Source organism: Plectropomus leopardus, chromosome 3 (assembly GCF_026936395.1).
Source record: "Plectropomus leopardus strain MGB_pleo_1.0 chromosome 3, ASM2693639v1, whole genome shotgun sequence".
Lineage (NCBI taxonomy): Eukaryota > Metazoa > Chordata > Actinopteri > Perciformes > Serranidae > Plectropomus > Plectropomus leopardus.
This window is the reverse complement of record NC_142178.1, coordinates 4058618-4085346: the sequence shown is the minus strand read 5'-3', so window position 1 is coordinate 4085346 and position 26729 is coordinate 4058618. Positions and strand designations below refer to the sequence as shown.

Here is a 26729-nt window from a genome sequence, read left to right as displayed (position 1 = left end):
ATGTGTTCCAACGAACTGTTTTTGTGGAGCACCGGGGCGGCACTCCGGCGGACTTTTTGATTTCACAGCGCTGCTCACAAGACGAAAATGTTCACAGTTAGCAACCAAAATAACGAGTCTTGCGTTGTCGTTTTTTAAACTTAAACGCCGTCGTATCTTTAATACACACCGTTACATATAGTTTATAAACTCACGTTCAACCGTTGTTATGTTAATGAAAAGCCATTTACTAACGCGTTTGTCAAAAACAGTACAACTTTTTCAGTATGAGCACCTCGGGTCCTCCGCTGAAAAAGAAAAGCTACATGGGACAGCACCAAGTCAAGAAGAAAAAAAGGTAAGTGTAGTGTTCAAAGACGTCTTCCACTTCTTAAGTGGACGTCTTTCTTAACCCATTTGAACATACATTTTTCTGAGCACAGTATCCAAACTCCTGATGAGCCCCCAGACGGAGACAGACCGTTGCAGAAATCCCAGCACATATCAGGCAACACAAACATAAACAGAGACAACCACATGGTGAGTGTTTAGAGTTTTCCTCCTCCTCTGTTTGTTATCTCTTATTCCCCACATAGAAAACAAATGACATGTATTAATCTCTGTTTTAGGATGGAGGAGCAGCGTTTCCACTGGGAGAATCCACACTAGCTCTTGATCAAGAGATGCTTCAGGTGTTGGATGTTGTAGATCCAGTGAAGCCTAACAAAGCGTGTCCAGCACCAGCAAAGAGAGATGCACAGGAAGAGCCAGCGTCGTTAGCAGCTGTCTTTGTCCCCTCACGGGCTCTTGTACCACAAAATAAGAGTAACAGACCACCTCAGCCAACAGACCAAGGACCACACAGAGCCCCCAGCATCACGGAGAGAGTCTGTGGGCGTAGTGATGATTGTAAGAGACCAGGATGGAGAGCCGACTGCAAAGACCTTGCACAGAGGCTTCTCTTCAGTGAGGACTCAGAGGTAGCGGAGGATGCTCAGAGAGGCTCAGAGAATATCAAGCCATCCCCAGCTTCTGCCTGCATCAATGGGCTTTCCTGTCAAGAAATAAGAAATGCTCAAAGAGAAGGCAGCTTGACTAAGTGAGTCTTACCTTAAACATTACTGCCCAGCCTTTCTTTTGTTTCGATTATCTGCCTCTGTGCTTTTCTCCTAACAATTTTTTTTCTTGTGTTTCAATAGGCTGACACTTAAATCCAGAAGAAAAAGCACTCCTCGTAGCAAGGACCAAACAGAGTCAAATATGAATACTGATCCACCCCTGGATGTATCCAGGGACTACATCTTGTTCAGCCCCACCCGCCTCGCAGCGGCCATGAAGAGGGCCAAACTCCAGCAGTCATTACAGAATCAGTCCGCCTCTGTGCTCACAGTCCCCAGTGGATTAGACATCAGCACACTCCATGACACTTTACCTCAGCCAGGTGAGGTACAATTATAAAATCAATCACACAGAAAAGGTCTGTTTGTTTTTCAGTCACTCATCGCGTACTGTGTTGAATTTGTCAAGAAAACATTGTTTATCCCACATGCCTGGACAGTGAACAGGGAATCCAGAAAAGGCAAATATTCTTCATAAATTAAAGTAAACAGGGTCTGCAAAAATCCAAGTCTCATTTACCAGTCATGCGCTCAGTACTTCCAAAACCGTGCAATTTCGATTACATTTAAAAACAAGTCAGTGCAAAAGTTTTAGAAAAAATGAATCTGTATTAAGTATTGAGAATATTGCTGGATAAGTGAGACTTGGATTTTGCTGCACAAGTTGTGTGTGAGTTTGTAAAAGTTTATATATATATATATATATATATATATATATATATATATATATATATATATATATATATATATAGTTTGTTAAACATGTTCCCCAATGAGTTCAGTTATGAAGAACAATCACCATTTTTTGGATTCGCCGTTCACTGTGGCAGCATGTGAGATAAAATTTTTTACATGAATTCAAGGTGACACGGTGAGTAACTGATATAAAAATGATCATTTTGCAAGTGAGTTGTTATTTTAAAGTTGATATTATCTGCAGTTGTTTTTATTCTGTGGTGTCGTTGACTCTTTTGACACATTGTCATGGTTGGATTAATCTGCTTGGGTGCCCTGGGCCAAAAATGAGGTCCCTATTTTCCCCCCATTCTCTGTGCTTCCCATACCCTTTTCTACACCGAAACACTACGTGAGCACAGGAAAACTATGTGGTAACTCATTTGAAATTTAATTTAGGCTCTTGCAACAGACGAACAAGAAACTGAAATAATAAAATTCTGAAAATTAGACTTGATACAATCAGAAAAAGTAGATATTAAAGTTCAATGCAAGATATGAATGAATAGCCTCAAAATTAATCTAATAACAGGCAGTGGTGCAGATCCGTGAACATGCAGTAAGCCTGGAGTTTTTGGGGCCCTGGGACTGTTGGCCACTATACCTGCTTAGTAATCCATCCTTGAACTTTGTACAAACATATGTCCTACTCAGTCACAGAACTAAAGACTTCTGCAACCAGTTTGTTTTAATAACACTTGTAAAGAGAGTTTTTATCCCTCTGTGTGAGTTGAGGCTGGAGGCACTATGTTTTCAGGTGGTCCATCAATCTTCACATCTCATTCTTGTGAAAGTAATATCTCAAGAAGGACGTAATGGAATTTCTTTAAATTTGTCATCCATTTTGACTCAAAAATAAATTGATTAGATTTTTTGTGGTCAAAACACATTTGTTGGCCATAATGCAGATATGATAATTATGCCAAACGTTTACACAAATGTAATATGATAAAACGATGATGTGATGACATTTAATATCCAACAGGTCAAAGGCCAGGTTGAAGATTTGTATTAAGCATCCATCTTGGATGTAAACTGTGAGTGCAACTTAACTGGTCTGCGGATGCATTCAACCACAAGGTGCTAATTCTAGTTTTATTACTACTGTAGGCATTGCCTTGTGTGCTCCTGCTGGACAAGCTGAAAAGCTGCTGTTATGCAGCTGGGGTTTACCAAAACCTGTCCTGGACCGCTATCAGAAACACGGAGTGACTCACATGTTCGAATGGCAGGCTCAGTGTCTCGCTGTCGGACACGTGCTGCAGGGAGGTAACCTGGTATACTCTGGTAAGAAACAAACACCTCTCTACAAAGTGATTCACAGAGACAGTCACTGTTAAGGTCATTTTCTGCTTTATATTTGTTCTCTTTCAGCCCCCACTAGTGCTGGAAAAACTCTGGTGTCAGAGCTGCTTATGTTGAAGCGAGTATTGGAGACGAAAAGAAAAGCTCTATTCATTCTGCCATTTGTCTCTGTGGCCAAAGAGAAGATGCACTATCTGCAGGTGAGGGAGAGGACAAAAAATGCATGCATGTTTTATAGACATGTGATGTCTGTCTGTCTGTGTGTGTGAGAATACATTTGTCTGACAGGCTTGTATCTGTGACCCTGTAGAGCGTATTTGAAGAGGCAGGAGTTCGTGTGGAGGGATACATGGGCAGCACCTCGGCTGCTGGAGGGTTCACATCACTGGATGTGGCTGTTTGCACCATAGAAAAAGCCAATTCTCTCATTAACAGACTAATTGAAGAGGACAATATGGGCCTTTTAGGTAACATACCAGTGATAACTGTGTTTTCTTGAGTATAAAACATAGAGCATAAGTTTTGAAAAGTGTGTGTTATTTTCACAATCACTAGGTATGGTGGTGGTGGATGAGTTACATATGGTTGGAGATTCTGGAAGGGGATACCTACTCGAACTGCTCTTAACCAAAATCCGTTATATCTCACAGAAGCAGAACACCACTGGGTTAGTGTCCCTAATCTATGTACTTTGTCTTATGTAATAGCTGCATTCTTTAAAGGGACAGGTCACCACAAATTCCAAAATATTTTCTCCTCTTATCTGTAGTGCTACTTATCAGTTTAGATTGTTTTGATGTGGGTTGCAGAGTGTTGGAGATATATCAGCTTGGGGTGCTCAAAGCACCAAAAATACATTTGAAAAACTCAACAGCAATATCTTTCCAGAAATCATGACCTGGTTAGTCAAGATAATCCACAGACCTTGTTGTGAGTAGTTTCACGTAGGAACTATTTACCTTTTACCGAACTACATTCGCCAGTCGCCAGAACGATCACAGAAGGTTCACCTAGAACCACTGAGCTAACTAATGTTACAGCTTAACCGACAGGGTCGACATTATTGTTTACATCTTCCCTGTCATAACGGCGAGCCTCTTGTTCACGAGTAGATGCCAAGGGACAACCTTGAGAGCTGAAAAGTGAAGTCAACGTCTAAGTGCCAACAACTGCAGTTCATCATATGGCCGCTTGAGGCTAGCTTCAAAAGTGGATCAATCTCCATAGACCCCCATGCAAAACTGTACGACTTTACAGGAGAAACAAACATGTTTACAGCTGGGCATTAAAAAAAAATCATTTTTGTTTTTAGAGCTGATTTCCCCAGGCATGGCATCTGTACTAGGGGTGAACTTTTATATTTTTCACCCATTAAAATGTTATTAAGGCTTAAAGTTATGCATAAAGGGTGTGACCGCTTTGGGGGACAGGTGGATGCCATCTTTGATAAGTCACAACCATGGCGACAGTGTTGCTTTGGTAAGTAACCACGGTGTAATCCCAGATTCACAGAGTACAGATGTATCCGTAGCTGTCGCTGTTTCACAAACCAATCGGTGACATCCCAGTAATCACGTCCATTATTTATACAGTGTTTGGTAGAAACACACTTTCTTCCACGCTGTGATAAGGTTGATGGATGTACTGCGAATCAACGAAAAGAGTTCCTACATGAAACTGATCACAACATGTCTGTGGATTATCTTCTGGAAAGAGACATTGTTGCTGAGATTTTCAAATGTATTTTTTCTTTTACATACAGTATATCTCTATGGCCAATAATTCCAACACTCAGCAACTCACACCAAAACAGTCTAGATTTATAAAAAGCACTACAGTCTAGAGGAAAAACATCTGTTTTTAGATTTTGAGGTGAACTGTCCTTTTGATATATTATATATTGAGAATGAGACCCTGAGTCTCAACGAGATTACCTGCATAAATATAGGTTAAATCAATTTTAAAAAACCCAAGTTCTGCTGTTAATCTGTGCAACTCTTTGTGCAGGTCTCTTTCTGAGGGCGTACAGATTGTAGGTATGAGCGCCACCTTGCCTAACCTCTCCCTCCTGGCTAGCTGGTTAGGTGCAGAGCTGTACCAGACAGACTACAGACCCGTACCCCTGCAGGAGCATCTCAAGGTGGGCTGCAACATTTACGACAAGAACCTCTCTTTGGTCCGGCAGTTCTCTCCTGCACTCCACATTAAGGTAACTGAGACAGATCCAATGTGAGTGTTATCATGAATGATGCCTACTCTCTATACCAGATGTCTGATCATGAATGTGATCATTCATAAAGGGTGATGATGACCACATAGTGAGCTTGTGCTATGAGACTGTGAGAAAGGGCCGCTCTGTGTTGCTGTTTTGCCCCTCGAAGAACTGGTGTGAGAAACTAGCAGACAGCATCGCCAGAGAGTTCTACAACCTCAGACATGCAGGTACAAAATCATTTACTTCTCTTGCACATTATTTTTAATAGCGAAGCCAAGTCCAACTAGTTTGTTCAAAGTCTCTTCAGATGGTCAAAGTGAAGCAGAGCCTCAGCCAGTGTGTCTGGACCGGGAGGGACTAGTGGATGTTATAGCTCAATTGAGGCGAACTCCAGCTGGTTTAGACCCCATCCTTCAGCGAACTGTGCCATGGGGGGTGGCCTTCCACCATGCCGGTACGCACACTTGCACCACTTTTTCTTGGCCACAACAAACTGTGGGCTGAATGTATCTTTTGAGCATATGAATAAAGCTTGTCTCTGTAGGTTTGACGTTTGATGAGCGCGATGTATTGGAGGGAGCTTTTCGTCAAGGCATGGTCAAAGTCCTGGCTGCCACGTCTACCCTCTCCTCCGGGGTTAATCTTCCAGCTCGAAGGGTCATCATTCGAACCCCTACCTTCAACGGACACTTGTTGGACCCACTCACTTACAAACAGATGGCTGGACGAGCAGGGAGAAAAGGAGTAGATACTACAGGTATGGAGGGAAAAAGAGGGCATAACAAAAAAGCCTCTGTGATAATAGAGTGCTGCAGAAATGAGTCCCTAAAACCCAGAACTGAGTTAGAATTTAAGCACTCCCGGTTCCCCTGCCTCAAAGGTGATAGTTGTTTTTTTAAATGGGTTTTTGATTAAATGCTTAAAATATGGTGATTGACACAAGCTTAAGAGATTTCCATGTTCTGTTCTAGGACATAAAATGCATCAGTCCCCCAGTCATGAATTTTAAAGCTTTTATGTGCCTTGAAAAATTCAAATGCTAACAAGTGGCCTAATGAGAGTACAGAACGTAATCACACAGAGTACGGCTTTACAGTTTAGTTAGTGCAGTTTGTTTATAGCCTAAAGTCTGGTGATTGCATTTATTGTTTAAAAATCCTAAAAGTGGTGTTCATTTGTGAGGATTATCTTGCTAAATAAAACCTGTAAGTATCATAAAAGTTTGTTTGAGATTTTTTATTTTCTGCAATAGCCCACAATCCAATGGAAAGATCCCATGGGCTTTTTGTCGAGGGAACCAAGGCACTGCTAACTTCTGTGTCAGTCTACAGAAAAAAACAATCTCTGCAGCACTCCGTAGTCAAGGACATATCAGTTGGAAATTAAAAAGCACCTCTCCTTTGGTCTCAAGTCATCGTGTCCATCCTCGTTCAGGTGAGAGTGTGCTGGTGTGTAAGGAGGCAGAGCGCCAGAAAGGTATTAGTCTCCTTAAGGGTACTCTTCAGCCAATCAGCAGCTGCCTGGTGAGAAGGGAGGGAGAAGGCATCACCACCAGCATGCTGCGAGCCATCCTAGAGGTATGGCTGATATCCTAATGAACTTACCACCTACTGAAATGACTTATAGTCCATAGATAGATCATGATTTATTCCCTTTTCAACAGTTGTCTAAACTTATGGAGGCTGTTGCTATGGTCATAGTAATTTATCTCTGTAATTTAAATTAATTTTTTTCATCCCAACTTTTAGATCATTGTCGGAGGTGTAGCCAGCACTCCACAGGATGTGACGTCATACGCGTCATGCTCACTTCTTGCTGCCAGCATGAAATGTGATGGCAAAAATGAAGCGAATGAAGAGACCAACAAAGGAGCTATTGAGGCCTGTGTTGAATGGCTGATGGAGAACGAATTTATCAGCATTCAGAAGGACGGATCAGGTACAGCTACTTTTCATGTTGAATGAGCATTCGTGATACATTGATATATGATGAAAGTAGACTTTTTGTAACACTTTGAACCACAGGCACAAAAGTGTTGTTACCTAATTCAGATGAGAAGAAGTTTTGAAGATTATTGCAAAGATTTTCTGTATTCATAAATCACATGTCATTTTTTAAGTTTATAAGACAGAGTATAAGCTTAACCACCTTTGCCATTACAGTAACAACTGTATATCCTCTGATGTGTCTGCATATCCAGAGGAGCGGTACTGTCCGACTCAACTCGGTGCTGCCACCCTCTCCTCCTCCCTCTCCCCTCCTGAGGCTCTAGGAATATTTGCAGATCTCCAGCGAGCCATGAAGGGCTTCGTGCTGGAAAATGACTTGCACATTCTCTATCTGGTACTCTATACACATATATTATTATTTGCCAAATACGTTTCTGTCAACTTCATTCACTCCCTATATTCCTCCAGCCCTTACATGTCAAATAGTAACTGAATCTTAATTTGAACTCTGACCCAAACCAAAAATCTCCCCTCCTCAAATGCATGGTATTTAGAATTCTTTTTTCCGAATTCCCATCAGATCACCCCACTGTATGCAGAATGGACCACCATAGATTGGTATCAGTTCTTCTGTCTGTGGGAACAGCTTTCGTCATCAATGAAGAGAGTAGCGGAGCTGGTGGGCGTACAGGAAGGTTTTCTCGCACGATCGGTCAGCGGCAAACTCGTCGCCAAGACAGAGAAGCAACGTAGACAGATGGCTATTCATAAACGGTAATGCACACATTTAATATCCACACAGTAATACACGAGGCAGGTAATTCATGAAAAAACATGTTCCTCCTCCTCTTCGTAGTACTTCTAATGGTATTGATGGAGCAAACTTTCTTATTTTACAGCTAAACACGTCACTAAAATATGTTTCTGATAACATTTGAGGTGAGCGATATACAATGCAGTAACAGAATCTTGATTCATATTTGATCAGCGCTGCCTAGTTTGACATTTTGACCTCAGTTCACAAGCAGTGATTGACTTGAGTGACAGCTGCTTTAGATACTCCTCGGCTCTGATTGGTTGTTTTCCCTTTGGTAGATTCTAGAAAATGCCATTAGACACAACAACAGGAGGCGGAGGAATTCTTTTTTTGTCTTTCAGACTATCTGTCTCGTAAATTACTGTGTGGATATATTGAAAGTTTCAACAAACAAAAAAAGCTATTAACTACAACTAATACTACATTGTACTAACAGTTGCACACTTCTGTATGCTTAGTATGCCTGTCAGTGTTGGGAAGGTTACTTCTAAACCTAATAGGGTGCAGATTACTAGTTACCCTATTAAAAATGTAATAAGTCATGTAACTTTTAAAACTACATCGTCATAGTAATGTAACTAACTCATTTAATTCTTTTTAATTACTTTTTTAACAAATGGGCTTAAACTGGCCTTGCAATAAAGCTGAAAAATCTTCAGAAATAGCCTATGTGAAAGGAAGGCTTTCCTGCATGGTGGAAAGATGCAAAGCAAACAAATTATTGTTATATTCGACATTTTAATCTTTTACCAAAAATTCTATTGGGATAATACCCCTTTGTAATCACCAAATTTTGATAAGTAACTGTAACATAATTATTATTTTTTTCATCAGTAACTTTAAAAGATTACATATATTTTTTCTAATATAATAATTTCCCAATACCCTTGATTTAATAAACAGCTATTTAACATTATATTTTATACACACTTCTAGATTATGGGTGGTTATTTTTCATGACTAAATTATTTTTGTGATATTGTGTCCCCTTCCTTTATGTACATTGCTTCCTCACATTTTGACCCCTGGATAAAAGGTGACTCAGAACACAGACCAAAAACCACACAAACACCCAAGGATTCATCTCCTCAGAGTCAATAAATTATGTGTTGAGTCAATAAATTATTTTGATCACACAGGACTTTTGCCCTCTCTCTTCATTATTTCCTTGCAGGTTTTTCACCACCCTTGTACTACAGGACTTGGTGAATGAGGTGCCTTTGGGAACAGTGGCATCCAAATACAACTGCAATCGTGGGCAGTTACAGTCTCTCCAGCAGTCTGCTTCTACATATGCAGGTACATGCTTATAAGTGCTACCAAGCTTCTCTAAGTTTTTGAACACAGGACACTGTAAAATACTCTGGACTCTGAATGCTACACAAGACTTTACATTTAACACAGGAGGGGCAGTAACAAGGGTCGTAACTCGATGCAAGAAGCAGGAGCACTTTAGACAGATGGATGTACAGCATAGACTTCATTCCATTAGCTGATGTTTCTGCACCTACATGCCTCCTTTAGAGCCATGTAAAGTGCTCATGCTTCTTGCATCAAGTTACTGTGAGAGGGTTTAAAAGGTCCCAGTGTAATTCAGACTCAGACGGTGTGTGTGCTTGAATGTGCTGCAGAACATGTTGGTCTGGGTGTGAGTAAGATATTTTACTAATTATGGTGTTTGTTATACATACACCGAGTGAAACCTAAAGAAAATTAGAACCAAACGCAACACATTACTAACTCAGTGACTCTAAAAGAGAAACACTCTCTGCCATCCCCTCAGGCATGGTTACGGTTTTCTGCAAGCGTCTGGGCTGGCACAACATGGAGCTGCTGTTGTCCCAGTACCAGACCAGGCTGAGCTTCGGAGTCCAGAGGGAGCTGGTCGACCTTGTCAGAGTTTCCCTCCTGAATGCAACACGAGCCAGAGCGCTGTACGCACAAGGCCTTTGTACTGTAGCTGAACTAGCAAGGGCAACTGTAGCTGATGTGGAGAAAGCCCTGAGGAATGCTGTCCCATTTAAGAGGTAGGTGTGTGTGTGTGTGTGTGTGTGTGTGTGTGTGTGTGTGTGTGTGTGTGTGTGTGTGTGTGTGTGTTTGTGTGTGTGGTCCATTAAGATATAAATGCATATTAGGTAAAGGAGGATATGAGTCTCTTTATGGCACACAGGCTGTTTCAAATGAAGTACCAGCAGCTGAGAGTCATACATGAAATGGCAGTTACTGTGTTTCCGCTCTCAGCTTACTGATATCAACAAGATTGTTAATCAGTCATAACTATATTTCTCTCATAAATTCATCAACCAAAAGCAAAAGTGATCTTTTTTTAAACAATTAAGAACCCCAATTCCAAAAAGTTGGGTTGCTGTGTAAAACGTAACTGTTAACACAGCGCAATGTTTTTCAAATCCTTTTCATCCTATATTAAGTTGAACATGGTACATGGTATTTCATTTTAAAACTAATGAACTTTATTGTTTTTTTCTTTTGTAAATGTGCATTCATTCTGGATTTTGATGCCTGCAACATATTCTAAAAAAGTTGGGACAGATGACATGTGTACCTTTGTGTGACATCACCTTTTCTTTAACCAACACTCGGTAAGCATTTTGTAACTGAGGACAGTAAATTGTTGAAATTCAGAAAAATCCCTCCAATTTTTGCTTGATATGCAACTTCAGTCGCTCAAGAGTCCAGGTCTCCATCGCTGAATTTTGTACCTCATAATGCACCACACCTTTTTGATGGGAGTCTGGATTGCCGATAGGCCCGTCTAGTACCTGCACTCTTTTACTACAAAGCTGCAAAGTTGTTACACGTACAGAATGTGGTTTGGTAGTGTCTTGCAGGAATAAGCAGGCACATCCCCGAAAAAATCTTTATTTGGATGGCAGCGTATGTTGTTCTAAAACCTGTATGAACCTTTCTGTATTTGTGATGCCGTTCACAGCTGTGCAGTCCTTGCTTGTGAACAAGAAGCCTTTTCAAGGATGCCTGTTTCATACCCTATTGTGATACTATCATGTGTTACATCATCAGTTACCTGTATACCTGCGGAATGTTCCAAACAGGTATTTTTTGGGCATTCCACAACTTTCTCAGTTTTTTGTTGCTCCTGTCCCAGCTTTTTAGAAATTCTGAATTTTCAAAATCAGAATAACTGTAAATCTATGAAAAACAACAGTTTATCAGTTTAAGCATTAAATCGTTTTTGCACTGTATTCAGGGAATTACAAGTAAAACAGGATTTGCAAATCACGTCTCAGCTTTTTTGGAATTGTGGTTCTGTGTTCAACTGAAGCATCAGCACACCAAGTTGCAGTCCCCCTGAAACATGACTGTAGATTTAAAGCCAATATTGTCCTGTCTGTCTGTCCTCAGCTCTAAGCGTGCAGTGGATGAGAGTGAGGTTGAGGCAGCTGAAAGACGGAGCCTCCGCTGCGTCTGGGTCACTGGTGGACGGCCCCTTACAGAACAGGAAGCGGCTGTTGATATAGTGTCAGAGGCAAGGCTCCTCCTTCAGGAAGACCTGGCTCAGTTAGGGGTTAAGTGGGACCCAATAACACTTCCTCCTGGGGCTCCTGCTGTCAACAGCCCTGATGTCTCCAACACTTCATCTGCCTCAGGTTTCAGCTCCCATGAAGCACAGGTTGACAACAATGGAGATCACTTGGAAGAAGACAGGGTCAAGAAAAGTGAGAGTAGAGATACTGACAGACTTGGAGAGCAGAATAAGGATGAATATAAACATGAGAAAGGGATTTCTGAAAGGAAAATGGAAGACGAGGGAGGCCAAAGAAAGTCCAAACTTGAACGCTCGGTTGTGAACACAAAAATTGAGGAGCACAGGAAGGTAGAGAGGACAGAGCTAGAAACCAGACAAACAGGCAATGAAGTCCAATTGAAGAGACAGAAAGACACAGAAAACAACGTGACAAATCAAAAATTAGTAACGGCAAATGACACAGAAGATGAAAAAGGAGAGAGACAAAAGAGCACTAGGTCAAAGCAAGGAGTGGAAGAGTGCAAGAAAGCAGAGACAAAAGAAGGGGAGTCGAGTAAAGGGATTGTCTCAGTCAGGCCAGAGAGACAACAAACACTTGCTCCTGTTCCTGAAAGGAGCCTGACGCAGGAATTGGCCGAGATTGTGTCCAGCCCCCTGCCTGCACCGATGCCGCGTCATCAGCCCTCTCCTTCGTTAATGCCTCCACCTCGGTTTAGAGCTCCAATATCCAGAGTAGAGGAACAACACGGTGCTCCTTCAAGGACGTCAAAAGGCCTTGCTGCCTCACCAGTGCATCCAGGTAGACTCAAGCACTCAAGAGCCTTGAGCAAAGTCCTCCATTCTATACAAACTGACAAGAGCCTACAAAATATTGTAGAGACTGCACAGACATCAGACTCAAAACTCTCAGTAGCTTCTTCAGTCCAAAATTTAGCATCTGCATTCCACGTTCCCACAAAGGTTCAAGCCCCTGACCCTGTGCAAGACACCCCTTGTGGTATTTCTGCACCTACAAATGCAGATATGTTAGACTCTCCTCTGAACGTCTCTCCTGCCTCTGTTCCATTATTCTCTCCCGAGGCAAAGCGAAGAAGGATGGATGGCACAGATAAGTTTTCATCTCCCGAATTGTACGCCGGAGATGAAGGAGATGAAGAAGCCGGGGGAGAACTTAGAAAAGGAGAAGAGAGTTTCAGTGACAGCTTTGAATTAGACACTCAGACAGAAAGAATCATTGCTCAACAGGCAAGCCAGCACCGAGATGGGAACAATAGAGGTACGAGTCAGACAGTAGAAACAGAGGATATAAGAGAGGAGGAAATGGTGAAAGTGGCTGTAGCGCTGGATAAGGACACAGATGATGGAAGTAACAGGCTTGAAGCTCCTGACAACGCATGTCCTAGATTCAATATTTCTCTTACAGATAGCCAGATGGAGCTCATCCTGAACACCAGCCACCAGGTGAGTGACCAGATTCATCCATTACATGCTGATTATAAACACGTACTGTATTCACATAGTTTGCCTCTTAAAATACATTTTTATGCCTCCACAACAGCGATAGTAGTGGCCAAAAGCATTATGTTTTTGGATTGTCCATCCATCCATCCTTTCTCATGAACATGATATATCACGGTGGAAATTTCTTCAAATTTGTCACAAATGTCCTCTTGGATTCAAGGATGAACTGATTAGAATTTGGTGGTCATAGGTCAAGGTCACTGTGACCTCCCCAAACATGTTTCTGGCCATAATTCAGGAATTCAAATGCTAATTATGACAACATTTCACACCCCTGTCCAATAGTATATATACCAATTAAGTAATGACATTATATATCCAAAAGGTCAACTTCACTGTGACATCATAATGTTCTGCAAAAACAAATTTCTGGCCATTACTCAACATCAGAATTCACTGGACATTTGGTCAGATTCTGAACTGGTGACATTAATCTTGGGTTCCCATTTTGACAGTGTGCTGATTGTACAGATCTTCTGTGCTGCTTGAGTGGGGGGTGTGTGAAGTGTCCATATTTTCACAGACGTGGATGTAAACTGGAAGTGCATCTTGACTGATTCACAGAGGCATATGACTGCAAAGAGGTAATTTGAGTTTTTATTTTTTTGACAGATTTCTCCTGGTCCTGGTGGGGATAACGTAGTTGAAGATAAAGATGATGATGATGATGAGTATGCCAATCAGGCTGCTTCCGAGAGTGTTAACAGAAGCAGTAGCTTCCTGTTTGACAGTCTGTATGACAGCTCTCTGCTGGGTGCTCTGAGCCCGCACCAGATCCTCGACCAATCAGATGAAGATGAGCCTGCTGGCCAGGTGATCCGAGACCCTCTTCCATCAACACAGGAGAGAAGACGCAGCGAGCTTCTTGCCAATCAGGAGGCAGAAAAGCAAGAGGCAGTCCAATGGGGCGAGTCCTCCTTCAACCTGTCAGAGTGGGGCGACTCATTGCTGGTGGGAGAACAATATCTGGAGAGGCAGAGCCTGCTCAGACAAACAGAGAGGACTCGAGAAGCCAGTCATCATGAAGCTCAGCAACCTAACGCAGACCATATTCTGCCTGAGGAATCACATCCTGAACCCAGTCAGTTACAGCCACAACCCACTGCAACAACTCAAAAAAAGCACGACAACAACCAAGCCAGCAATAATCAAGGACATATACACACAACTAAACAGCATTGTGATGCACAAAATGGAAATAAACCAGGCCGAAGACAGGAAATTATAAATATAGAGGGTGAAAATGGGACGCTAATAGAGATGAAAGTAGTCAGAATAAATGCTTTATTGTCAAATAATGTAGTTTTGAATCAAGCACAAGTCCAAAATACTCCTAGGAGCTCTTTTTATTGCAGCCCTGGCTTACAAGAGATTTTTGACCGCTGGCCTAGTATGTCTGACCATCCCTCGCAAAGCACAACAACAGGCCAAACAGCCAATCATATGCTCATAAATGCTGCAAATACAGAAGAAGTTTCAAAAATGCCTCAACCCTCAATACCTCTGGACAGAAAAGGGCAAAAGCCAAATGCAGAGACCTTCGCTGCTGTGAGGGATTCTCAAGAGGAACAACCATCAAGACACAATGGTGAGAATATAACGGAGCGACCAGGCTCTGCTGGTGATCTTATCCCCCCGACTCAGGAAGCGCCACCTGTCACACCCAGAATAAAACTGACAACCTCATCTGTGCAGTCGCCCCTCATCTCTAAGCCAGTCAACCAGTCAACTCCCTCAACCCACCTGCCACAAAAATCAGTGATCACAAATTGTCCTAAATCTCGACCAGGACACAGTGATCATCTCCCAAAAGCTGCCGTTGACACTAAACAGACTACTTCTACAGCAGATCACAGCCATGAACACCAGCACAGAACAGCACAGAAACCAAAGGCTCCTCTCCTCTCGAGTTCAAAAACAAAATCCTTGCCGCACGCTGAGCACAATCTCAGCCCTCCTCCAGATCACACTTCCCTGTCCTCCCCACAGCCGAGACTTCCCTCTGATGCAGAATCATCCGTGACTGATGGAGGCTTCACTCTTCAGCTGTCCCAGGATGCATCACTCTGCTCCAGTAACTCAGGGACCTTCTCCATCATAGACGTGGCGAGTGACAGGCGCCTCTTTGGCACTTTCATCACTGAATGGAAAACAAAGGAGTGCTACTCTTTGGCTTTGGCCTGCGAAAAGAGGGAACACAGAGAGCAGCCTGAGGGGGAAATAGGAGGAAAACATAAGAGAGGTAACTGATAAACATTATGTGAAATAAATCCCAAAATTAACAGCACCTATCAAGTATTTGCTGCAGAGAGGTGTCCTTTCTTGCATGTTTTTTCCTCATAATTTACAACATATGACACATATTTAAGCATTATAAGCATAGACTGTGCTGTATGCAGTCTCCTCTTTCATGCATGTGTTTTCTTGCAGCATCAGCAGCTCATCAGAAGCTCGAGACCACTGATGGTTTTCCAGTAAGAAACAGTGATGGACTGGTGTTAATTGGACTGTCTGTCTGCTGGGGATCAAGAGATGCATACTACGTGTCTCTGCAGCAAGATCAGAGCAAAGGTATGTAGACACACCCGTTACATGCACAAGCTCACCCCAGAAGTGTATTCTTATTCTAACCTCTATGTTACCCCCTCAGGTTTGAGCGCCAGTCTGGCCCCTCCTCCACTGGATGTTGATTTGCCAGTAAGTGAGAGGCTGCAGCAGGTGAAGACCTGTTTGAGCAGGCCACCAGCTGGTCACAGAGGAGGTGCGGTTGTCACGTATGACATCATCCAGGTGTACAAGACGCTACTCCTGAGCTGTGGTGTCAGCTTGGAGGGAAATTGCGAAGATCCCAAGGTGAGGGAAATCATGTGCACACACCGTCACTTTTCTTCCAAGCAGCAACCTTCAAGGCTGAAAAATGAAGCAAATGGTAAAATAAGCATTCACTTCATGGAACACCTGTGTAACAATCATGCTATTAAATCATTATCTTGATATGCCGCTAAGATAAGCTTTTTGTGTGCATAGAAAAAGGCTTTTATTTCAACTTGTGAAAAATGGGTGCAAAAACTAAAGTGTTTAAAGTTTTTTTCGTGTATTGCATCCTGGCAATTATGAGTAAGCTGTCACATGGCATGGGATTTCATTTTAAACCTTTGACTGACATACACTTCTGACTGTGTTGACTCTGAGTGGCAGTATTTGAAGTAACGCTTTGGAAGACAGCAATGCATGCTCTCGTGCTCACTAAGATTTTCTCCTTTTCGACAAAAACCTTCGCCATCAGACCAATTTAATAGTTATTTAATCACACAAACAATTTGCACATGGGGGTTTAAAAGAGAACATTAAATATCAATAAAACACAACAGAACCAGTGATAAAATGTCAGAAACAAACTTCGTAATGCAGCAAAGTGACTGTTTTCAACGTCTGCCATAGGTCGCATGCTGGCTGGTGGATCCTGGCAACGAGGAGAGGACTCTACCCAACATGGTGACTGTCTACTGTCCTGAAGAGTTACCTCTCCTGGATGGACTCGGGAATGCGCATGCATACTGTCCTCGTGTTCGGTCAGCAACCAAGAGCGTGCTTGTACATGCTGTCATGAACCATCTTACTGGCCTGCTGGAGAAAGACGGCATGCTCGGTATAAAGAGGATACGCTAAGAGACGTTCATATGATATTTAAGAACTGTAAGCATTAATGCATTTAACCATTGGTGTGATATTTTTTATGCTTGTATCAGACTTATTCAGGAACATTGAGATGCCCTCCCAGGTGTCTTTGGCTCTGTTGGAGCTGAATGGAGTGGGCTTCAGCGTTGAAGAGTGTGAAAGACAAAAGCATGTGATGCAAGCCAAACTCACAGCGCTGGAGTCTCAGGCTTACAACCTGGCTGGACACAGCTTCTCCCTCACCAGCATCGACGACATAGCACAGGTCCGACGCATCCTCTTTATTCAGGCCGTGTTTTTTAATCCAATTTCAAATTACTCGGTGCAGTCCAACAAAGCATTTTCAAATGTCTGTGTCTGTACTGTAGGTGTTGTTTTTAGAGCTCCACCTGCCTCCAAATGGAGATGTGACTGGATCAAAAAGTAAGAAGACTCTTGGCTACACCAGGAGAGGCGGCGGCAGAGTGCGACTCGGAAAACAGTTCAGCACCACCAAGGTGAGACTTTTTTGTTGCTGTCATCAAGTGTAGCACTTTTTTATTCTGTCTTGGAGTGGATTGATATTACACACACTAATATCGCTCTGCGCTCAAAATGGACTTTTCAAAATCAAGCTTTTAAAAATATTATACATTAATATTATTTTCTACTTTCACTGAGTCAATTTCTAAGCAACATCAGTCCTAATTATTAATATCAAACTCTCACTCATTTTCAGAATTTTAACCCTTTAAATGCCAGGTTTTTGTCATGATACCATTGTGTTTTTAGATGAAAAAAAAAACATAAAACATGAATTATTTTCAATATACTACATGCTAAGTGGATTTTTCTTGATTATCACAGCCTGGGATATGCCTGGATTTGCAGCAACATTGATTGTGACAGTGCAGCTAGTGGAAATAGCAAGTATTTTCTCCATATGCCAAATATGGTCAAAATGACATTATGAGGTGGAAGATAGTAAAAATGACGATTTGGGAGGCAAAAGCCCAGAATGACATAAATATTACAATGCATGATTTCATTCTTTGATTGCTGTGGGATCAAAACTTGCAGTTTGAATGGGTTTCAGTGACTTTAACTTTTTTTTAAAACAAAAACACATTTTTTTCCAAAATGTATGCCATATGCATGAACACAGCCAAAATTATCAAAAAATTAAGAAATAAAAGTGCAAAAATGTGCCAGACAGTCCCTTAGGGTTAAGCTGAATTGTAATGATGGTTTGCAGGATGTTCTGGAGAAGCTCCGCCCCCTGCACCCGTTGCCAGGTGTGATTCTGGAGTGGAGGCGCATCACCAATGCCTTGACTAAAGTGGTGTTCCCCCTGCAGAGGGAGAAGCAATACCATACCGCACTGGCCATGGACAGAATATACCCCATCGCCCAGACACACACAGCTACAGGTTACACACATACACACACATTACCTGCATCTGTATGTAATGTAGATACAACTTGATGTCATTGGTAAATTCATGCTAATACTTTTTAAATGAAGTAAATGTAAAGCATACAGTGACCCAGCTCATTCTGTTGTCAGGTAGAGTGAGCTTCACTGAGCCCAACATACAGAATGTCCCCAAAGACTTTGAGATTAATATGCCCACCGTGGTGGGAGAGAGCCCACCTTCACAAGACAGCCGCCATGTGACCACAAAATCAGGGTAGGTGGTAACAACAATTTAGAAATTTTCTGATATTGAGTGAAATGGCTGCAGGTCTCTGACCATTGTTTGTGATTATGCACCAAACAGTGGCTCAGAGTATCCGGCCTTCTTGGAGTCCCTGGGCAGTCCTGGAAAGGGTACCAAATGGGGACTCCATTGTTCTCTTGGGATACTTCGTGGGTAACAATGGAGTAACCTGGAGGGGTGTGATTAGGAGGAATGGCTTGCCTGATCTGAACCGAGTGGTGTTTTGTTATTGGACTTCTGTGCTAGCCATGGATTGTCCATAACAAACACCATGTTCAAGCATAGATGTTCATAAGTGTACTTGGTGCTAGAGGGCTACAGCTGAGGCGGTCGCCAAAGCTAAAACTCCAGTGTGGGAGAAGTTTGGGGAGGCCCCAAGGAAGTTCTGGCAAACCGTGAGATGTCTCACGAAGGGAAAGCAGGGCTTGTCTCAGGCTGTGCTCAGCAGGGGAGGAGAACTGCTGACCCGACTTGGGATATTGTTGAGTGGTGGAAGGAACACTTTGAGGAACTCCTGAACCCTGCCGTCACATCTTCCGTGGAGGAGGCAGAGTCTGAAGACTCGGGGAATTCTTCATCCATAGCTCTGGCAGAGGTTGCTGAGGTAGTCAAAAGGCTTCTTGGCTACAAGGCACCAGGTGTGGATGAGATTTGCCCTGAGATGCTGAAGGCTCTGGACATTACTGGGCTGACTTGGCTGACATGCCTCTCCAGTGTCGTGTGGAGGTGTGGGGTACAGTGCCTGTGGAGTGGCAGACCAGGGTGGTGGTTCCCATTTTTAAAAAAGGGGACCGGAGAGCGTGCTTCAATTATCAGGGTATCACACTGCTCAGCCTTCCCGGGAAAGTTTATTCCAGGATGCTGAAAAGGAGGCTCTGACCGATTGTCGAACCTCAGATTCAGGAGGAACAATGTGGATTCCGTCCTGGTCGTGGACCATCAGACCAGCTCTTTACCCTTGCGAGGCTGCTAGAAGGGGCATGGGAGTTTGCCTATCTGGTCTGCATGTGTTTTGTGGATTTGGAGAAGGCTTATGACAATGTCCCTCTGGGAGTCCTGTAGGGGGTGTTGTGGGAGTACGGAGTACTGGGGTCACTGCTGCGAGCCATCCGGTCCCTGTATAACGAAAGTGAGAGCTGTGTGTGCATACTCGGCGTGAAGTCAAATGCGTTCCCAGCGGGTGTTGGCCTCCACTAGATTTGCCCATTGTCTCCGATCCTGTTCGTGATTTTCATGGACAGGATCTCAAGGCGCAGCCGGGGGGAGGAAGGGGTCGGGTTTGGGGACCTCAGAATTGCATCTCTGCTTTTTACAGATGATGTGGTTCTGTTGGCTTCATCACACCTTGACCCTCAGCATGCAATGGGGCGGTTTGCGGCCGAGTGTGAAGCGGTCGGGATGAGTGTCAGCACCTCCAAATCTGAGGCCTTGATTCTCTGCAGGAAAACGGTAGACTGTCCCCTCTGGGTGGGGGAGAGTTGTTGCCCCGAGGAATTCAAGTATCTCGGGTCTTGTTCATGAGTGAGGGTAGAACGGAGCGTGGGATGCACAGGTGGTTTGGTGCAGCATCTGCAGTAATGTGGGCGCTCCAGAGGACCGTTGTGGTAAATTAAAGTTTATTTTAACCATACCAGTGATATTGATTGTCCAAACTGTAAAAAGACAAACAAGGATAGTTTTTGTGTTTTATTTTGTTTCTGTCAAAGTGTGTTTTATGATGAGAACTTTTTATTTAAATGAAGTCAGGTAGATTTTTGGAATAGCGATTTTTGTGTGCTGTTTCTGGTTAAACAAAAAGGATCTCACTGTTTAACAAAAATATCTACTTCTGTAGGGATGTTTTCCATCCTTAAAATGTTGGTTTTAGACAGAATAAGGAATTGAAGTAGAGTTTTTCCTCATCTGCTCTGAGGGTCTAAGGACAAATGTAAAGCCCTCTGAGGTGATTTATAATATTGGGCTTTATAAATAAAATTGAATTTAATTGAAAGTCAGGACATTGTAATGCAAAAGAGTGCCAATTAACAAAGCCAGATGCTGATAGGTACCTAAAGTGAAAAATTAACCCAGTGCATAATGTTACATGCTATATGTGGACAGGAAATGCCCTAAATCCCATGGGTTTTCTCCAAAGCTGATAAGGTTAAGTACTGAGCTAACAAAGTTTGTTCCCTACTGATGCTTATACTGTTTTTTTACAGAAAGAAGAGATGCTCTGTCGTGCCTTCAGCTGCAGCTGGCCCTGCAGAACAAGGCCCGGCCTTCTCTGTCAGCATGAGACATGCCTTCGTACCTTTTCCAGGTCACTATGATGATAGAGAGTTGTTTGGATCTTGTATGTAACTTTGTGTCAGACTGTTCTTTCAGCTGTGTGTATCTGTGCTGTGCTATAGGAGGCATGATATTGGCAGCGGATTATTCTCAGCTGGAGTTGAGAGTGTTGGCTCACCTCTCCAAGGATCAACGCCTTCTGCAGGTCAGTAAATAGCAAAGAAACATCATCTAACAAACATCAATAAATCTGGAAAATAAAATGATAAACTGTGTGCGTCAAAGGTGCTGAATGGAGGAGCGGACGTGTTTCGCTGCATCGCCGCAGAATGGAAAAGCGTCGAGCCAGAGTCTGTGAACGACAACCTCAGACAACAGGCAAAACAGGTACAGCTGAACGATAAAAACACAATGATATGGACACAGATATATTCTTAATGGTAAGCTCACCAGTATGCATACATGTTTGTCTTTGCAGATTTGCTATGGCATCATCTATGGGATGGGAGCCAAGTCTTTGGGGGAGCAAATGGGAGTGGAGGAGAATGATGCAGCCTGCTACATAGAGAGTTTTAAGGCCAGATACAAAGGTTTACATTGCTGGTTTATTGTTTAGTCAATTTACACACTCATTGTTTTCTGGGCACAAATACCTAAAGAATTGTTTGCGTGCATATGTAAGTTTGTGGCAGTAGAACCCCCTCCACACAAGTAATTATGCATAATGCAATTGTATGTGTGTGGTTTTTTTTAATGCCCTTGTAAATGCTGTGGCCAGAGGTATTATATTTTCAGGTCGTCTGTCTGTACATCCTTGTGTAGGTCTGTCTGTTTGTCCGCCGGTCCCATTCTCATAAATATTGCATATTATCTCTAGGAACACAGAAGGAATTTAGTCAAATTTGGCACAAACGTCCTCTTGAATGCTATGATGAAATGATTAGATTTTGGTGGTCTAAAGTCAAAGGTCAAGGTCACAGTGACCTCATCCTTCCCATACTTGTGAACATGATATCGCAAGAACAGCTTTAGGGGATTTCTTCAGATTTGGCACAAACTTCCACTTGAGCCTCACTCCCACTGCACAGAAACCCTGCTAACATCTAGTTTTTTTTTTTATGCAATGGGACTGCATACAGTCAGCATTCACACCCTGGTCAAATGACTCTGCAGTAGACATAGGTTTTTATTACTTCTGGCTCCAATCAGCATTGATGGGAACATAACACCCGGGTGAACGTGGTAATTTCAGCTCCTTACTGGTAGGATGCAATGATGTGCCGTCATGAATTACTGTCCATGTCCTCCTAAGCAGCTAAAACACTGATCAGAATACAACTGCACCAAGTTTGAAAGAGAGACTGAATAAGTCAGTGATATATGAGGAGAAGAAACCACTGAGAAGTTTTCACAGACCTCTGGTCCTGCTGGGGTCTGATGTTTACCTGTTCTCCTGCCTGTCTTTGATGTTTTGCAGACACACCAACAAAACGACATACAAACAAACACAAGCTGACAGAGAGGCAGACTCGTCTACACTAGGGCTGTATTCACTGGCAGTGGGAATGCAGTCTATCTACCCATGTTTGAACAACCGGTGCACATGCACTAATTTTGGTGGGAAAGGCGTATTAGACTCAGCGATGAACTGATAAGATTTTCAAGGGTCACTATGACCTCACAAAACATGTTTTTGGCCATAACTCAAGCATTCCTACGCTAATTGCGACAAAATTACACACAAATGTCTAATAGGATAAAACACTGAAGTGATAACACTTCATATCCCAAAAGTCAAAGGTCAGCTTCACTATGACATCATAATAATCTTCGAGAACACTTTTCTCACCGTTACTCATTTCTCAGGAACAGAAGGGAGGACATCTGGTCAAACACTGAATTAGTAACACAAATCTTGGGTGTCCACCTTGAAACTGTGCTGATTGTAGACGTCTTCTGTGCTGCCGGCTGGAAGATATATGTGAAGCATCCATGTTGTAGAATATATTGCGTTTTGCAGCAACATCCATATTTGAAGCATTGTCAACCGTCGTGGCTACATATGAGTCTGGACAGACACAGATGTAAACTGTGACTGGTTCACGGAGGCATTCAAGCAAGAGGCGGTAATTCTGCTGTTGTTGTCATCTTTTGCCTGTTAATGAGACATCAAATTTGTGAATGTATATGCTCATGTAAAATTAATAGAACAGGGTATAGTCATTGAAACAACAGAAATTTGGGGTTGACCAATTTACGTAGTAAAAAAAAAATCAATTTAATAAAACATTTCCCGCACAGAAACATGACATCCATGTCCTGTCTTGTGTTTCAGGAATCAACGCTTTTCTTCGAGACTCTGTGAAGAACTGTGTAAAGAACGGCTATGTTCAAACTCTGATGGGCCGCAGGAGATACCTGCCTGGAATCACTAACGCCAATCCACACATCAAAGCACATGTAAGCATCAGAACTTACAGAATGTATCTGTAAGATGTGCAATGTTGAATTCTCCTTTTTTCTTTTTCTTTTTTTTAACTTTTTATAATTCATCACGTAACTTCTCCTTGTCTTGTCAGGCCGAGCGTCAGGCGGTGAACACGACTGTACAGGGTTCAGCAGCAGACATCGTCAAACTTGCCACAGTGAACATCCAGAAACGACTACGTAAAACATATCCCACAGCTCCACTCTCTCACCAGCACATGCACTCAGGTCACTAACACTTCATCTTCTGTTACCATGCAAAAACATGAAAGCTCTGTATCATTTCAAAGTCTGTAAATGATTAATGTCTGCAGTCTGTTTTACAGCCAGCAATCACCGCAGAGTGACATCTCAACTCAGAGGAGCCTACTTTGTCCTGCAGCTGCACGATGAGCTCATCTATGAAACCACCGAAGAAGACCTCATACAGGTATGAAAAGTATTACTTTGATTATCAAATCATCAGAAGTATTTGGTGAGTATTATAGAGTATTTGCAGAAATTATGCTGCTGAATAGACCTGCAAGTTACAACACTGTGTGTGAGTTAGTTTCAGGCTGACAGAGGCAGTTAATTCCAGTTTTATGTATTCATAAGTCTCATTTTACACTAAAAAGAAATTGAGCCATAATATGAGCAATCAAATTTAAGACAATCAATGAACAATGACAACCGACTGCTGTGTCTAGTCTAGTTTGCAAGGTTATCCCCTTAGAATGAGTGTAACCTGGAGCTTAAAGTTGCCAGTGGGAAACAGAGCTAGGTTAACAACAGAATTTTAGAATGTTGAATGAATGAATGATTCTAATTTAGAAGATTTAAATAAAAAAAAGTAAAACATAACACAAATAAAAGCAAGCATATACAAAACCTATACATCAGTGTCAATAAACAAATACTTAAGCCACTTAAACTTAAATATCACATGTTCGAAAAGGAGTAGGAAGAAGTACACGTGTATTTATTCCTATTCTATACATACATTCACATTCTACATTCTACATAAATGACTTCCCAAATTCTATATACAACCTGCTACGATATGGACAACTATTCCAGTTTTATATGCAATATGTTTGAGTTAACATGAGTTCCGTGTTCCAATTGACACGTAACTCAGGGCTAGTCTCAGCGCAGTGTAAATCATAAAGCCTCGGGCTTTGGTTAAAAGAAAGTAAAGGCTATAGGAAGTCAGGTGACATAGCATGACACACGGGGAGGAAGTCAGTCAGTCTGTTTTTATTTCTATGTCATGCCAGTCTGACCAATCCTAAATGGGGTTTCAAGACACCGTCACAAAACAAAGCATGTGTCATCTTCTGATTTTACAGGTATCAGCAAAAAAAAAACCATTAAAAAAAATTAAGTTACAAAATAATACATTACCGATATTCCTGCAAATAAATTGGAAAAAATAAATTGTACAGTAATTTTTTATTTATTTTTTTTTTTAACAAATTTTATAAAATCTACAGTTTATCTTGATAAAGAGCTTTTTTTTCATCTCCCATGCTTTCTCCAGATAAATAACCCCCTTAATATTTGTGCATCATCCATATGTACTAAAGCAATACCTGATTTTATGCTACTAAACAAAAAAAGTACACACAGTTCCACATAAAATGGTCAGAAGACAAGAGAATGAAACAACATTAACCACATGATGTTAGAATAGCTCATTTCACCCATGTGTGATTTCTAATGAAGACTGTTTTTCTGCAAGTTTTTGTAACGGATGCGTAATTCCTTGTCTTTCTGTCAGGTTGCTCAGATAGTGAAGAGGGAGATGGAGTCAGCAGTAAAACTGTATGTAAAGCTCAAGGCCAAAGTCAAGGTGGGACCCAGTTGGGGCAACTTACAGGACCTCGATTTATAATGTGAATGTTTTGATGTTTGATATCAACATAATGTACATGCACGTTTTGCTTAAGGTTATGTAATATATGTTGATACTACCAGTTGTACTAAAATCAATATTTTTTTAATCACTACATTAAGATGAATGAAATACAAGATAAATTATTGTATATGAGCTCTAATTGAATGTATTAAATGTATTTATAATTCTATCTGTCAATGTACATTGGCACAAATCATACATTTTGTAAAAAAGTATAGAATTTTATCCACTGATTTCCCATCGCTTGTCATGAGATTTTATGCAAGATGATATTCTATGTTATGTAATAACTTAAAAGTTTGTCTCTGTTTTTGCTATTGCTGCTATAACTATTTTCATCATTGACTGTGCTTATTGTTTTTTGTGAATCGTTTACATTATCCTTGTAATGTCCCACTCAGCCGTTTGCTAGAGTACATTTTGAGTCACCATACCTTCATGAAAAATTTATTGAATTCAACTGAACCTGACTGAGTCATCTCTAGGTCTCTAAGTCACTCCAGACATGAGGGCTCTGTGTGGTGGGATTTTCAAAGATGGGTCTGTTTATTGTTCATGTTACAGTTTCAAAGGTCTAGCCAAACATATTTATGTAATTTTATACAAAAAATAAAAAACTAATAAGGGTCAAATATTTTTTTTATAAACATGCTCTACCAAACAGTTGATTTGGCCCTCTATGGTAAAGGTAGTGATGCTAAGCTAATGAAAATAAAATTGACAATTTTCTAAGACATAAATGATTTTCTGATCATTGATTGTTGTTTAATGACACATCTGTTGTTATTCATTATATATAAGTTGAAAAAAATTGTAAATATGAATTTTTATTGTTTGAAAAATGTTTTACCAAACAGTCGAGTTGGCCTTTTATGGTAAAAGTATTGATACTAATATAATTAATTCACCATTTTTTTAAGGATAAGTATTTACTGCTGTTAATGCTACACATTAAATGTTTGCCCATTATATATTTGGTGAAAGAAATTATATCAGTATGTTTTTTTCATCATTTCTGAGATTTTTTTTTCAAAGTACTGTAATGTAAAATAAGTGTGGAAATAATCTTAGTACTGCTAATGCCATGGTGCCTTTCTCTCTGTTATACTATTACTATGAACTGCCATCTCAACCATTTGAAGCCTATATTCCTAAGGCCTAAGAAATTATGGGGTATGTTTTTTTTTTCAAAAATCGTTTATTATTTTTAAATTGCTCTAATGACATAAAAATGCAAAGAAAAAATCCTCCCCAGGTCATTTCCCTTTATTTGTCTTACTTTATTACCTTCTAATTTTGTAAGTTTTTTTTTAACTTTGTTTTATTTTTATTTTTATGCTGATTTATGCTCATTTCTACTTAAGTTGCTTATTGCCAAAGGGTTAAATTTTTGCTTGCAAAGAAGAATAAGATTTTAGGACAATGCCCTGACCATATACTATATATAAGGATAATATTTAATAAATATAAATGAATAAATAAATATTTTTTATTTATAGTCTATGGCTCTGGCGCTGCAGCAGCGACACCTTGTGGTGAACCGTATAAT

At 41.3% G+C, this 26729-nt stretch overlaps 1 protein-coding gene across 5 annotated transcripts; it reads left to right on the top strand.

The window, feature by feature from the left end:
- Nucleotides 1-46: 46 nt before the first annotated feature.
- polq (polymerase (DNA directed), theta) lies at nucleotides 47-25640 on the top strand. Of its 5 annotated transcripts, none has more exons than XM_088075383.1 (35): nucleotides 47-337; nucleotides 423-519; nucleotides 609-1078; nucleotides 1179-1420; nucleotides 2943-3119; nucleotides 3207-3337; nucleotides 3448-3604; nucleotides 3693-3804; nucleotides 5145-5346; nucleotides 5438-5579; nucleotides 5660-5806; nucleotides 5897-6109; nucleotides 6787-6929; nucleotides 7101-7290; nucleotides 7553-7695; nucleotides 7882-8075; nucleotides 9293-9417; nucleotides 9902-10145; nucleotides 11500-13084; nucleotides 13757-15386; nucleotides 15575-15715; nucleotides 15795-15997; nucleotides 16586-16793; nucleotides 16894-17087; nucleotides 17191-17319; nucleotides 18057-18231; nucleotides 18369-18492; nucleotides 20724-20824; nucleotides 20916-20998; nucleotides 21079-21180; nucleotides 21272-21383; nucleotides 23129-23253; nucleotides 23373-23508; nucleotides 23607-23710; nucleotides 25043-25640. In XM_088075383.1, exons 1-35 carry the CDS (start codon nucleotides 267-269, stop codon nucleotides 25154-25156), a joined length of 8466 nt encoding a protein of 2821 aa, XP_087931509.1. In that variant the 5' UTR covers nucleotides 47-266; the 3' UTR covers nucleotides 25157-25640. The 5 variants fall into 5 exon arrangements, with proteins under 5 accessions (XP_087931509.1, XP_087931508.1, XP_042340201.2 ...); XM_088075382.1 differs by having other exon boundaries at nucleotides 23595-23710; XM_042484267.2 differs by having other exon boundaries at nucleotides 5651-5806.
- Nucleotides 25641-26729: the final 1089 nt, after the last annotated feature.